We start from the raw sequence: 15,104 nt of genomic DNA, 5'->3' as shown, positions 1-15,104 counted from the left end.
ACATGGCGCCCAGGCGGAAGCGTGCGCTCACGTGTGCGCCTGTTCGCCGACGGCCGCGAGGAGGTCGTTGTTTCTCGCCCCGTTTACCCATCACTTCATCCACCAAGCAGGGGGTAGTGAAGTCTAATATACAACTTCAGTAACATAACTTCAATGGTCGGGATAATTATTTCAAATCCTGACTTATGTTATACCATCGGTCGGTTTAGTTCTTTGAGATTGCACTTCAGTATGTGCAGACCCGGTGCATCTATCATACTGACACGCTCACTCCAACTAAGATGGCAGCCAGCGGGCACAATTTAAACATTTCTATTCGCCTTCCAATAGCCATGTCCTCTCTACCATGTGCAACAGATTTCAACCCCACTTAGTGCCCCCGAGTTGATTAAACAACTACAACATTGAGCAACAGCTACTTGGAAAATCATCATCACTTCCGCAGAAACAAGAGGAAAACATCCGGCAGCTTAGAAGAGGAACATCTTATATTTATCTTTGACAGGTTCTTGAAGACCAACTTTAACTGTTTCTGTTTTGGTCACGCATATATATCTCAGAGTAGTACCGTAGTAATATATATGTGTGTGTGTGTGTGTGTGTGTGTGTGTGTGTGTTTTAAGATTTATTTTTATTTATAAATATATATATATATATATATATATATATAGAGAGAGAGAGAGAGAGGGAGAGAGAGAGAGAGAGAATAAAATACAATAACATAAATTTAAACAAACGAATAAAACGAACAAACGAACAAAATGTAGAGCGAGAGAGAGAGAGGATGCGTACGTGCGTCGTTTCTTCTAGCCTGTGCCAAGATGCACTCTGATCCACAGAGAATAAAGCCAAACTTGTGTTCTTGGGGTTGTTCACCCATTGATATAATGGTGTTGTAAGCTTTGTGTTTCAATAAGTTCGTCATCATAAACCAATGGGGTATCGGAATTGTGATATATTTAAATTGAATTACACAAAAAAAGGAGTGAGTGATGAAAAACCGAAGTAAAATGAATATTTTACGATAACACATGTACACAGTTTCGGTATACGTAGGGATGGATGCGGCAGTTTAAACTTCCCTCCACGCTATTTTACAACAATTACGCTATTTTATTAATCTCGCGCGCGGGAGGGGAGGGGTTGAGTCAAAAATAGATAAAACATATTTTGACGTACCAACAATTCATAAAAAAAAATAATTAAAAAAAAATTAAATCTATTTTGAAGTACTGACCAACTCATACCGGAAGTGTTTTTCTGTTTTTTTGGGGGGGGGGTAGTTGTAGCCGCGGTCACTGCCGCCATATTTCGTGTGACGTCACTACGCCCAGTCAGCTGACTGGCTCCGGCCCCGGCGCTGGCTGTCCGTCACAACACCGCACACGACCGAGCCGAGCGACCGCCGGCGACGACCAGCGTCGGCCATGCCGTCCGACTAGGGCGTTATGTTACCCGGATCCACGGCAGGGGAAGGAGAAGCGTTGCGTCCCTCATGGCGGCCGAGCGCGCCGAGCCGCAGACTCGGAAGCCCGTTCTGCTGAGCCAGATCGAGGCTCTGCAGGACGTGGTGAGCGCGGCGGTGATCGTGCCCAAGGAGGACGGCGTGATCAGCGTCTCCGAGGACAGGTGAGCTGGCTGCGGCGCACGGCGTTCAGGTGGGGCCGCCTCAAAATGCGGTATTCGGCAAATAGCAGCACACGTACACAAATAACGGGGATGAGTGTGGCGTTGATGCGGGGAACGACGACGCGCCGATGAGTAGAAATCGCCCTGTTACTCGGAGCCCCCTCACGCAGCACCACCCCCCCCTAAATGCCCCGGTTCGGTCAATGAACCTCATGCCACACGAACCTCCCTGTTGGAGGCATTCAACGTAAGAGAAAAACAAACCGCCTGCTGCCTCTTTAGGACCAGATGGCTGTATTTAACTGTAATTATAGTGCACGTTCTTATACAGAACCTTTCTTTTATTTGAACATTTTTCTGATTTCGATGATGTTGTGAATATCTTTTATAGCTTCTACCTTCTTTGTTTTTGTACAGCCTTTGGCGTTATACGTTTTATGTCTATATGTTTATTCGTCATGTGCACTCTAAAATGCAATGTACATTGAATTGCAAGTACTTTGTTAGTCTCAGCAGGTAAAAAGCACATGAATCACAATAAATACAATAAAACACAAAATATAGAGTTAAAAAAAAATCCATTGAAAAAATGCACATAAAGCAGCTATGTAGTTATTGTACATGCGCTACTGTACTGTTTAAAAGTCAGTAACTGCCCCTTTAAATATTTCACTGCACTGTACTGTATGATGCATGACAAATAAAGCACCTTGTGCTTTGAATCTGGTGTGCATTGTCAGTATGTTTTCCCCAATTTCAACCGATACCCATATGATGCCATACGATACCAACATGGCTTAATGCCTATAATGAGTATATGTTTGATCCCATATTATGCAAGCCCATGGGCATTTACAAAATCAAATTTTAACTTGGCTTCACATGTAATAGAAAAGTAAACAATCCATATGAAAACTCCATGAGGGGACTTTTCTTGTCAAAGGAGAGGAGCTAGAGTGCCGAATATCCCGGTTCTTCACTTGCCTGGAGTATGTACTTATTCTGCTTTTCTAGAGAGTGTATGCGTTTCCATTTATGCACATTGTTGCATCTGCTGCGTATGAACAAAGGGGATTTTGTATTTATTTGACGTCATTAATGAAGTGAAGGACTCATTGTCATTCGGAGGCAAACTCATCATGCTTTGATTTATGGCTGCAGGACAATTCGGGTATGGCTGAAGAGGGACAGTGGCCAGTACTGGCCTAGTGTCTACCAAACCATGCCAAGTAAGAGCTGTTTTTGTTACCCTAATAAAATACTAGGAACAAACACCACTGTATATGGAAAGCTGAGCTGTCGTTTTTCTACTATCCAAACCAACGTCATTCCAACTCCCGTTGAATCTTTTTTTTAATGAGATAATTATAGCTTTTTTATTTTCTCGGTGTAAATGAATATGTAATTAATATGCATGGGTTTGTAATTAATATTTTATTAATCTTTGAGAATGCGATCAGCTTGCCGGACAGATTGTCGTTTCACAGGTAGCTCTGGGTGTTACCTGCTCTCTTGGAACTCTGCCGCCATGCGGTTTCAATCCCCAGTCCACAGCAGCAGATATTTACATTTTTCCTTTTATGTGTCGGTCTTACACCAGTTGCGCAATATTTTTGAACCCCATACGGTCATCGGGAAAAACTATATAAGATACGGGACGTTATAACATTTAAGACCATGTAGCCATGTAGTCAAACTGGAATAAACCCAGAAAAAGGAGGGTAGTACAGTAATAATACCTTATATACCTTTCATAATTAATTTCACAAAAGTATTACACAAAAACATACCCTCAAATTATTAATCAATGCTCTCAAATCACTAATTTGCAGCCTCAAATTCATAATTTCTTTGCGTTATTAAGCTTCTCCCTGCGGGAACTTTGTATATTTGCACTTTTATCCCCTAATTTCCTAATTCCTATCCTATTCCTACATACATTTGGGTCTCTGATGGGCCTACTAAGACACAAACTGTGGAATAAGACAACCCAGTCAGTTTCTTGTGAGCTGTCTATTTCAGAAAACATGTCCTAAAACACACTGTTCAGATTTGTCTCCTTCCTAAGTAATGCTGAGACACATTAGAATTAGAAACGCCGCCCCCATCTGAGTAACTCCATCCACGGCTGGAGAAAAACCATCGCCACCGGGAACTGCTCTGTTAGATTCACAGACCAGCACAAATCTTTTAAAAGAAAGAGGAATTAATACAAACCGCCCATGACAAAACTGCTGATGAGGGAAGTATAAATATTAAAAAAATAATTCCGCTGTGTGTTTCTTTCCAAAAGAAACAAAAAACAAAAAAAAACAAAGAAAAACAAACGGCATGGAGTAGGTTCACTGTTGGCTGCGCTGCACAATCTGCTGCACATTTCTACAAACAAAACCAATAAAAACAGTTTTTTTATTGAAGATGTATGCACAGGTACTCTTCACTTAACGACCTACCTGTTGAACGACTGTTCAGACTTACGACCAGCTCTCTGAGCAGTCTGTATTGTGTTCTGCGTACAATATACACAAATACACCATATATACTATATAATCTATATATACTATATACACGGTATACATGTCATCTCATCACCGTTCTCAGTCTGTCTCGTTCCCGCAGTCAGTCAGTATTCACTACACTAGCGTTCACAATGGCCACGCCCCCTTACAGTCAAATAACACAGGTCCTCACTTATTGACCAATTTGCTTAACGACCTGGTCCTAGGAATGGAACTCGGTCGTTAAGTGAGAAGTACCTGTATTTATCTATTTTATTTTATTTTCCGACGTTTACTATTTGGAACAAAAAATGCCCGGCGCGGTGTCTACCATGATATTGGAGCACGGCGATGAAAATCAGAACAAACCTTGAAATGATGCCTTGTAGATATCATTTGAAGGAAGATTCATCAACTGGATAACTTATTTCTCACCACAAATTTGTTCAGAAACAGATTTGGGGGGACTGCTAAGGTGAAATCAGTGAAAGTTTATGTACTTCATACAACGGGTTCACAGAACTGTGGCAAACAGTCCCGGAATGGGCTTGGGGAGCACGTTAGTTGATGTGTATATTTGTTTATGGTTACTTTTCCCCCTCCAGCCTCGTGTTCCTGCATGTCCTTTAACCCAGAGACCAGGAGGCTGTCGGTGGGCATGGACACTGGTGCCGTATCCGTAAGTGTCTCCGCCTCCGCACACACACAGCAAATGAACATCCCCGTCTCACGACGACGCGCGGGGATGGAGTCAGCGGGGCGACACGCGGCTTCTGGTCTCCCGGGACTTCCGTTAAAAGTACTTAATGAGAGGAGATCACCAAGGTGAACTGATTGAAACATACAAAGGTGCTGCTCAGTGACCCATTAGTCACATTATGCCCCCCCCCCCCCAAGGCTGCAAATTATATGGAAAAAAAATTAAAATAAACATTTAAAGCACTGCAACAATTTGGGGCTTTTGACTGAGGACTGTGGTGTCATGCCGCTTCAGCCACACCGACCTGCAGAGTCACGTGCCGCGCACTTCCAGAAGCTTGTTTTTCATCAGAGTTGCTGACAGGAGGAAAAGAGCAGGGAGTGTCCTGTGGCAAGCCGCTGGAGCATTTAGTCATGTTTTCAAACTAGTTGCACTTCTGATCAAAGTATATGTAAATGTACACTTTGATATAAAAAAAAAAAACCCAACCCATTGTTAATATAAAAAAAAAAATCACACATTCTTGAATTCTTGATATTAAAAAAATTCAAACCACTACCCATTGTTTCATTTAGGTAAATTTTTCTATTGGGTTTATGTCCATTTTTTAGGCTTACATTTAATGTTCTGTCATTAGATTTATTGTCCATAACCTTTTATTTTTCTCGTCTTGGGTTCGCTTTACTTCAGTAGTTCAGTCAGAAACAATCTCGCCACAGTGAACCGTTTATTGCAACAAATAAATGGACGGTACAGTGTACAGTTGTGATTGGCGTTGATGGCTCCGCGCCTTAAGACGCTCCCTGGGTTAACCAGGCAGCACGCTGAGCTCAGCGGGGAGCGCAATGCGGAAAGCCACCGTGGGTATACAGTGGGCCCAAAGCAAAAACACTGAAATACGGTTCAATCTTTGAGCCGTGGCAGGGCTCTGAACTAGAAAGGTGGAGGCAAAGCTTTGCCAGCAGCAGTAGTGCGATGCAGCGTTGGCGAAGCGGGGATCGGAGATGAAGGGCGACATATTTAAATGCACCGCCTTGTTGTGAGAGTGGACCGTGGTTGGTGAGAAACGCTGATTCAATCCAGTTTGTTATGGTCAGCAGGCTGCCAGCTGATTCCAGCTGAGGGTGTATGACTTCCGTGTCCTGCATGAATTTGCGCGATGCTTTATTTATGGTACATGACCAATTTTCTCCGGTTTACTGTCTGTCTGTCTGTCTGTGTCTGTCTGTCATTGCTTTCAAGGCAGAATTGCCATTGTGATATTGAGAATGTTGATTTCAGAAAGGTCAGTCACGATATCAATATTTTGAGGTTTGATATGAAAAGATGCAAAAAGAATGTTGTCCTGGAAGTGCATTTGGTGACTACTGATGAAGACCTTTTCCCGTCACAGCAAAGCAGCCATTACTCCCTTTTAAGACGGTTAATGCAAACAGATGGAACTGTAAGGCAGTTGTTTCTTTTACCTTGAGTCTGTGAGTCTGCCAAGCCGTCCATAGCATACTAAGCTCCTAGAGGCCAGAGCAGTTTAAAGGAATTGGGTCATAAAGCCAAGTGCTGCTCTGCTTTTCCTGCACTTTGACCCTGCAGGTATCTCCTGCCAGCCCACATATACTCTCTCTCTCTCTCTCTCTCTCTCTCTCTCTCTCTCTCTCTCTCTCTCTCTCTCTCTCTCTCTCTCTCTCCTCTCTCTCTCTCTCTCTCTCTCTCTCTCTCTCTCTCTCTCTCTCTCTCTCTCTCTCTCTCTCTCTCGCGCGCAGTAAACATTTCTTTTTTTTTGGTTCTTTTTGCCATCTGAGCTATTTCTGCCACAGTCTTGCACTGCATATTCCGTCAGATCGCAGGAGACTTCACCGCTCTGCCATCCTTCCCTCTGACCTTTTCCATGAAACTCGGTCCATTGGGGATTCTTACAGGAGTGGGCTCTTTTTAGTTAATCCGGCAGATGTTTTATTTATTTATTAATTTATCTGCGTTGGCCCCCCGATGTGAGGCCAACACAGAGCTACCGAGGCTGCTGTATTTTTAATAAAAAATGTTATTGTGGTGAGCCCTTGTTTGGTAGTATGGGGGAGACCACATTTTTTCTTTAATTCCCAAACTCTAAGTGCACTCCATTCATAGTTAGATTTATTAATATGAAACACTATAACATAATTTACGCAGCTGCAGGAGGCATCAGCGTAGATATTATGTGCGATATTATGTGTATTACGTGAAGAAAAACTGTAGCACTTCACATCACGCATCAGAATAAGAATTGCTCTCGACCGAGGCTCCAGCTCTGGAGCTGGATTTGGGCGCTGTGCTGTGGCTGCTCCTGAGAGGGCTTTACTGTGACAGCGTGCGCGCTCCGCCGGTATGAATAAAGGTGATATAACTTAAATAAAACTAGGGCGTATTTGTATATTTCAGAATCTTTGGGTCACCAGTTTCAATTTGATAAAAGCGGGTGAACCAGCACGCCTGGCCACCCTGTCAATGTAGCCGGAAAAGAAGAGAAAGTTGGGAGTTTGCCACGGGCGTCACACTGAAATCAATGATTTCCTTTCGGAATCAACATACAGTAGTGTTGAATACCTCTGTTACGTTTAAGTTATAGTAATAAAGAAATGGTGGTTAAATTCATCGTCTATGCTTGATTTAGCGAATGCAAAGTCCCTAAGCCAAGCAGTTGTCTCCTGGTCTGCTGTATGGACTATGACAATGACTATGACTATGACTATGACTAATCCTCCTTTCAGTTTTTGAAGAGGGCAAACTTCTATGATGTGTTCCATGGTTTGCTCCTCTCCACAAGCACACAGTGGAGTGGGGCTACTGCCCCATTAGTGAAGGCTGGCCAAGCAGGGGCCACGTCCAGTCCTGAAGCGATTGAGCGTAGACCACTGTCTCCTTGGGAAGCTGGTGCCAGGGACCTGTTCAAGTTCAAGTTCAAGTTCAAGAGATTATTTGTCACATACATATACATATGTTCATACATATATGCAGTGAAATGTCATGACACCCGGGGTCTGACACCAGATGTTTGTTTGGGACCTCCTTGGACTCCCATTCTGCTTTCCAAGCCAGTTGGATGGCAAAGTCAGTTGGTGGGATGTTCTTCCAAATTGGTCGTCTAGATGGAAGCCGAGCAGTGGGTGGGTCGTAGATGTCTGCATGGATTGGTAGTTGGGGAGAATCTTTGACCTTTTGGAGCATCCAGGAGTGGCTGCTGCTCGCCGGATATGTGGAGGGGGAATGTTTGATAGGGTGAATGTTTGATTGATGTTTGATGTTTGATATGCTTGATGAAACGGATTGTCGATCTGAGTTTCCTATTCATTCATGAGGAAGTATAATTTTGAAACCCTGGTCATTCAGTGGGTGTCTTTCTCAACTTCCTGTCTTCCAGGAGTTCATCCTGGCAGAAGACTACAACAAGATGACCCCAGCACGCACTTACCAGGGTGAGTGTGTGAGTGTGTGAGTGTGTGAGTGTGTGAGTGTGTGAGTGTGTGAGCGTGTGAGCGTGTGAGCGTGTGAGTGTACTGTGTGCTGGCATGCGGTTTTGTGTTAAAAATCCACTTTGCTAATGTATTGTATCAAATCGAGAGAGATCCTGCCCGGTACTGAAACCTTAAATCCTCTATTGTGTGTGTGTGTGTGTGTGTGTGTGTGTGTGTGTCACCGCAGCACACCAGGGCAGGGTGACCGTGGTGCTGTTTGTGCTGGAGATGGAGTGGGTTTTGAGCACGGGCCAGGACAAGAACTTCACCTGGCACTGCTCGGAGAGCGGTCAGCAGCTGGGGGTCTACCGCACCGCCGCCTGGGTCTCTGGCCTGCAGTATCCTGTACTGAGATTTACCACCTCCGATGGGGTGGGAACCGACAAGGCAATTTTTGGAGACCGCCTCAGGGGGCCCGTCTTTAGAGGCCTCCGCCACGGCTACTTGAGGCACGGCGTGTTAGTGAGATTAGCCTCAGTTAGCTGTTATTATTGTGAAGGAGCTAACAATAGACCAGATCAGTCATGCCGTTGTCAAGGAAACAGCCGGGGTGGATTTTAATGGCCAGATGAAAAGGCAGCCAGAGCACTCGGTGGTGACACCGCTCCATACCAATGAGCCCTCCGCGAGGGTCGAGAGGCTGCCGGTGTCCTCAGCCTCGTCACCCCGGGATTCCGCAAACTATACCAGTAAAACTCGCAAGAAAATGGCTGGAGGGTTAGGGTGGTAAATCAACGGTTAAGCAACGGAGGACGTGGTCGGGGCATTCAACGAAAACAACATGATGTCATACTTCTCGGTGACCATAATGAGACCAGCATGAAATTACCCTGAAATTTGATTTAGGAATCCTGGTCCTCTAATTGAGAAATTGCATTAAACAAGGAAAATCTGATTTAAATAAGGAAAATCTGATTATATCTCGTAGATTCTTTCTCTCTCTCTCTCTCTATACTCTGTACTGCAGCATGTAAAATGTGAACTACATTTGAGCCTGGAGTGAATCAAGTCGATCAGACTCAGACTCTGGATTTATTTATCCGGTCCACTTTCCACATTTCATCACTGCGCCGGTGTCCTCCTCCTCCTCCTCCTCCTCCTCCTCCTCCTTCTCCTTAACTCGTCTGCACCCAGGTTCGACGTCGAGACCAGGCACGCGTTTGTGGGCGACCAGTCGGGGCAGGTGACCATCTTGAAGCTGGAGCAGGACAGCTGCAGCATGGTCACCACCTTCAAGGGACACACAGGTGTGTGTACATGCAGTACTCTCACACAAGCAGTATCCGAGCGGATTCAACTGAGCCTTTCTGTTTATAAACAAAGGATCTAATGCTGTGAAAACAAACAGTTGTAAATAACCTCGCCTGAGGTGTTTATAAATATGAAGCTCTGATACAAAGCCACACTCTGCATATTTACAAATACATGGTACAATACATAAACTATGACTATGTAACGCTAAACGGATCCTTTTTCCTCTGGTGGACTCTGAATATAAAACAAGATGTCGGTGCTCTTTTTTTTAATCAGGCTGATAATTTAAAGAAATTATGAGCCTCCGCCTGCAGAAGGTGTCTTAAGTCACCGGTGCAGTCGCTGCAAAAGAGAAGTTTTAAGCAAAAGACGGCGGTGGAAAGTTGGGGAAAAAGACTCTAAAGCCGCCTTCACACCTCGTCCGCAATGGCATTCGACCATCGAATCCCCCCCCCCCCCAGTGGCCGTCGGATGAACATCTGGGTTTCGCGTCACCAAATATGTCAGGGAAAATGGGAGAGCTCATTTTTCCCAGTACAAAAGAGTCGTTTGCTTTGCTGGACATTTACCATGTTCCATGAATGACAGTTTAAATTTCTTAAAAAAAAAAAATGCACACAATTCACTTATATAAGAATAGATTTATTTATAGCGAATATTAACATTAATAACGTTATTATTTTATATTGTGACTTCTTTTCTTAGTTTTAAGCCCAGTTCCAATAAAAAAAACTCGACTGATGTAAAATTCCACTTCCGGTCGTAGTGTGATGAGTTGGAAAAAGCCTCGATCGGACGTTTGCCGTAGCTTTTTGTGTACGGGATCCGACTCTACATAGGAATGAATAGACTTCTGGGTTGTTCTTGCCGTTTGTCGTATAAGTTGTGAAGCACGCGCAGCGCTCTAAACGATAGAATATCTGCCCAAGAATTAAGCCTTCGATATCAATATAAATTGGTCATGTACATGAGATCTTTTTTTCATGTGTGTGGAAGAAAATGTAAGAGCAGGCCGACGAGGCTGCTTAATTCATCCCAAAACTCATAATTCAGCATTTAAATGACTGCCACCGGTCATATGAAAGGCTGCGCCCGAGGTAAGCAGCACTTACACAGATGACTCCAGAAAAACAACCACATTCATCAGCAAGAAGGCGTGATTACAAGATGGGGAAAAACGCTTTTTGTTGTTGTTGTTGTTGTTGTTGTTGTTTTTGTTCTCGTTATTGATCCTTCTCAAATCACGACAGGTAATGTGACCTCGCTGTGTTGGGACCCCGTCCAAAGAGTGCTGTTCTCCGGCAGCTCGGACCACTCCATCATCATGTGGGACATCGGGGGACGCAAAGGCACCGCTATCGAGCTGCAGGGGCACAAGTGAGAGCCTTCTCTCACACACGCACGCACACACACGCACATACACACGCAGGCGCGCACGTTTGAACGATTTCCTCTCAGCTACAATCTGTCAGGCCGCCCGTCTCGAAGCAGACTAGAGACTCACGGTGGTCACTCAGACACCCAATCAAAGCTGTGATGCTCTTTTCTAGGGTTCACATCCATAAGGAGCAATGACTAAATAGCGAGTTATTCTAAAGCTGAATATCCAGGGATAGAGTTGTTTTTTTTTCTCATCTTAGTTGCAGTCTTCAGTTCTGGATCACTTATATTTTTTATTATAATTATTTCATTTTTATTGCCTTTTGCCATTGCAATTTTTGCTTCAGGGATAATAAAGTATCCATCCGTCTATCAACCATATTCCTCAACATTATCAATCATATAGGAAATATTATTCCCCTCCACGTCCCTCTTTTAGTTCAGTTGTAATCACCAACTGTAAATCACCTTAAATGTGGATATGAATATGAATTCCAGGAGTAAAAGGTCATAGACATGATGAAGCTTCACATCTAATGCCAACCTCTCAAAGTAAAGTGTGTGTGTGTGTGTGTGTGTGTGTGTGTGTGTGTGTGTGTGTGTGTGTGTGTGTGTGTGTGTGTGTGTGTGTGTGTGTGTGTGTGTGTGTGTGAGAAAGTGACAAGGTGCAGGGCCTGTGCTATGCCTCACACACTCGCCAGCTCATCTCCTGCAGCTCGGACGGTGGCATCGTCATCTGGAACATGGACGTGACGCGACAGGAGGTGAGCAAGCTCAAGTCCGACGCTCGCACACACACACACAGATATGGAGTGAACCACTCCTTGTCATGAACCTTAGATGGAGCGCAAACCGTTGGATGAGCTGCCGAATGGGTGCTGATGTTCTTCCCGACCTCAACCTCTGTGGATTGAAATCTCTCCCCGGAGATTCACCAAAGGGCCCCGGTCAAACTTTAATCGGAGCGGCCTCCTTCTCTTATTTCCTCTCTCCACCTCAACCGGTGCCCAGACATTTAGCGCAAGACTTGACTTGTTTACCCTTACAACAGAAGTTCATCTCATTCCGCCCTTTATTACGCATCTCAAATGTATTTCCTCCGGTCCGTCAGTCGCTCCGCATTCTCTCGGCTCACCTCCAAACAAGTCACATAAGCATTACCATAACATTTGGTTGTTGTTTTTGGACGGGAACCCGAGAGTCAAATCTGTCTATCAATCGGTGCTTCTCTTCGTTTTTAGTTTTTTTTCATAGTGTATCAAGGCGTGTCCGCTCGCTTTGTAAAATTCTGTGTGTGCCATCAGACCCCTGAGTGGCTGGACAGTGACTCCTGTCAGAAGTGCGAGCAGCCTTTTTTCTGGAACTTCAAGCAGATGTGGGACAGCAAGAAGATTGGCCTGCGACAGGTAATATCACCAGACCAAAGGTCACCAGGAAGTGGTGGTGGTTCAAGGGCGTACGCACCAGTTGGGCCCTGCTAACATCCAGTGACAGATTGGGGTGTTTTTTCTCTCTTTTTTTTTTTTTTTTTTTTTTTTTTTTGCCTATATGAACTTCTGTTCAGTTTTCAGCTTTCGGTTCCTTCACACTGTTGGCCTGTGTTTAGGGGCAGATATAACTTGTGGTTTCGCTTGGTGTAGAGCCACATCTCCTCCCACTTCCCTCAGGCCGAGCACCCGGTGATTCTGATCATGTTAACGAATGAGTAAGAATGTAATATTGCATAATCAATTTCCAAGTAGCGTACTTTTTCTTTTACTTCTCTTACTGATTTTCTTTCTTCTTCTTCTTCTCCTTTTTTTTTTTTCAAAAATCTTTTTTGGTTAATGATCATCACAGGTCACATGGTCGAGGTCCTATGACTCTGACGCTTAGGACAGTATATAATATGTTTTTTTTCAATTCTGACTCACCATTATGCCATTTTGCTGCTTCGATGAGTGGTACGCTTCTGGTTTAGTTTTTGTTAAGTGCAAATGCTTAGTCTGTATATCTTAAAAGAAACTACACATTAATGTTACTCTATTTATGGAACTCAAAATGTTGTATTGTCGCACGACTTGCACAAAAGTTTTCATGGGTGAAAGGTCTATTTATGATATGTGTGACTCATTTCTGAGTAATGGCACGCGAATATTTTTGCGTCGAGTGAACTGCAGTTACGTTTGCTGTCCGGCAGGGGTCAGTAAAAGCTGCTTTATTTGCCTCTCTCCCCCAGCATCACTGTCGGAAGTGCGGTCAGGCGGTGTGCGGGAAGTGCTCGTCCAGGCGCTCCACCATCCCCCTCATGGGCTTTGAGTTCGAGGTGCGAGTGTGTGACAGCTGCCACGAGTCCATCACCGATGAGGAGTGAGTGACACATCGTCTTTGTCTCTTCCACCGAGACGTTGAAGCGACTTCAGCGCTTGGATGAGGACAAATCAAGTTATTCTACTCTATTCCAAACAGTCAAATTGGACAGATGGGACAGTTGAGCCTGACAGGAAAGCATCAATTTTACACAGTCCAATTACGCAAATGTCCAGTTACTACTGTGCTTAGGTTCCTCAGGTTTATACCGCTGACAATTTTCAGGCTCATACTGCTTCCTTTTAAATTTCCAAGTTTATTGGCCATATTTTTATTGTGTACACTACTGTGAGGTTAATTGTATAGTTCACCTTTCCCCCAGATCCCGGCACTTTTCATTTATATATTTGTATTCTATTGTTTGTGAGTATTACTGCCTATTGTGTTTTGACGTGAGCTGCTTGGGCATTTCACAATTTCCCTTCCAGGATGAAAAAGTATCTCGGCTAACTGTTTTACCTTTTTTTCCCCCTTCCAGTCGAGCACCTACAGCGACCTTCCACGACAGCAAGCACAGCATCGTTCACATGCACTACGAGCCCACCACGGGCTGCCTGCTCACCTCTGGCGCAGACAAAATCGTCAAGGTCAGACTCGGGGAAGTGGGATTTAGCGGAGACATTTGGAACAGTTGATCAGAGTACATCGAGGAGTATTATCAGTCTTCAATCGAGTATTTTTTTTTGCCTCCCCGTTCATTTTGTTTTGTTTTCGCACCTTTTCATTTATCTTTTAAACTCCAGCTATGGGACATGACTCCGGTGGTGTCCTGAGGATGGCGTCGGGCTTGGAGTGGACAGGACGCTTTGTTCAGGTGAAAAGCTTCCCCTAACAATGAGGAACAGATATACAAACTGTAAAAAGATTAACAGCCTTTAAACATTTAAGGCAGGAAAGTGGACCTCGGGAACTCTTCGTGGTCTGGAGGTAGATTTGACCTGTGGCATTGACAAGGTGTGTGTGTGCATGTGTGCATGTGTGCGTGTGGCTGCGTGTGTGCGTGTGTGCGTGTGTGCGTGCGTGCGCGCGGAGAATTTTCATTCATGCAATCCGGGCCAAACTGTCAAATCTGATGGCTCCCTTCTCTAGCCAGTTGTTTTGTAATCAACAGGCACCAAAGAAAATAACCTTCAAAATAGTCATGGGATTATTCTACATTGATTGGACTGTTTTTCTGTCCATAGGATGAACATATATAACAAACACCCTGTTTTATCAACAAAGCATTCACCATTGGACATATTAAACCTAATAGTCATATATATAATTCTCAGGACGGGTGGGTTAACCTGTCATCTGTCACAGTGAACATTCCTTGAACAGTCCTTGACAGGCAAGCTATTGCAAATTATGACACATTTAGGAAAGGTTGGGGTTGAGGGGTGGGGTGGGGTGGGTCGGCGGAGAGTGGATTACCTGGTCATGTTTGGTTGATCAAAATGTCATTGGCAAAGGGCCATTTCGTCAGTCATAATGGAATTTATATATCGCCACTACTGTACTGTGAGCAGACAAAGTGCTTAAAAAACTGGAGGCTTACTGTCGTTGTTCCTGTGATGTCATTGAAACGAGCCTGTGTCAGGAAAAAAAAAAAAATTCTAAACATCCGCCTTTAATCAGTTTTCAAACCTTGCCTACTATTTTCCCTGTGGGCTGGAGGAGTGCTATCATTTGGACCACCACACGAGCCACCAGTTTAACATTATTATTATTATTATAGAAAATATGTACACACTTAAAATTTCTTCCCTGCTTAATTGGACGGAATATCATGGCCTCGTCTGTAGGTTGTGCATCAATGTGACC

At 44.1% G+C, this 15,104-nt stretch overlaps 1 protein-coding gene across 1 annotated transcript; it reads left to right on the top strand.

Moving 5' to 3' along the window:
* Positions 1-1,393: 1,393 nt before the first annotated feature.
* Positions 1,394-14,660, top strand: wdfy2 (WD repeat and FYVE domain containing 2). The gene is made up of 12 exons (XM_080019291.1): positions 1,394-1,629; positions 2,791-2,858; positions 4,733-4,806; positions 8,222-8,276; positions 8,503-8,653; positions 9,450-9,562; positions 10,820-10,946; positions 11,608-11,713; positions 12,254-12,355; positions 13,168-13,298; positions 13,777-13,885; positions 14,042-14,660. The coding sequence occupies exons 1-12, from the start codon at positions 1,496-1,498 to the stop codon at positions 14,069-14,071; spliced, it is 1,200 nt and encodes a 399-aa protein (XP_079875417.1). The 5' UTR covers positions 1,394-1,495; the 3' UTR covers positions 14,072-14,660.
* The last annotated feature ends 444 nt before the right edge of the window (positions 14,661-15,104 follow it).

The sequence above is a fragment of the Zeus faber genome, assembly GCF_960531495.2.
Source record: "Zeus faber genome assembly, chromosome: 18".
Lineage (NCBI taxonomy): Eukaryota > Metazoa > Chordata > Actinopteri > Zeiformes > Zeidae > Zeus > Zeus faber.
Note: the sequence above shows the minus strand (reverse complement) of the source record. Positions and strands in the feature narration are given on the sequence as shown.

Bases quoted from the DNA above. Each gene is read 5' to 3' on its own strand.
- wdfy2 (XM_080019291.1), top strand. From the start codon at position 1,496: ATGGCGGCCGAGCGCGCCGAGCCGCAGACTCGGAAGCCCGTTCTGCTG. The intron at 1,630-2,790 runs GTGAGCTGGCTG...TTATGGCTGCAG, and splicing joins ATCAGCGTCTCCGAGGACAG to GACAATTCGGGTATGGCTGA. The intron at 10,947-11,607 runs GTGAGAGCCTTC...TGTGTGAGAAAG, and splicing joins ATCGAGCTGCAGGGGCACAA to TGACAAGGTGCAGGGCCTGT.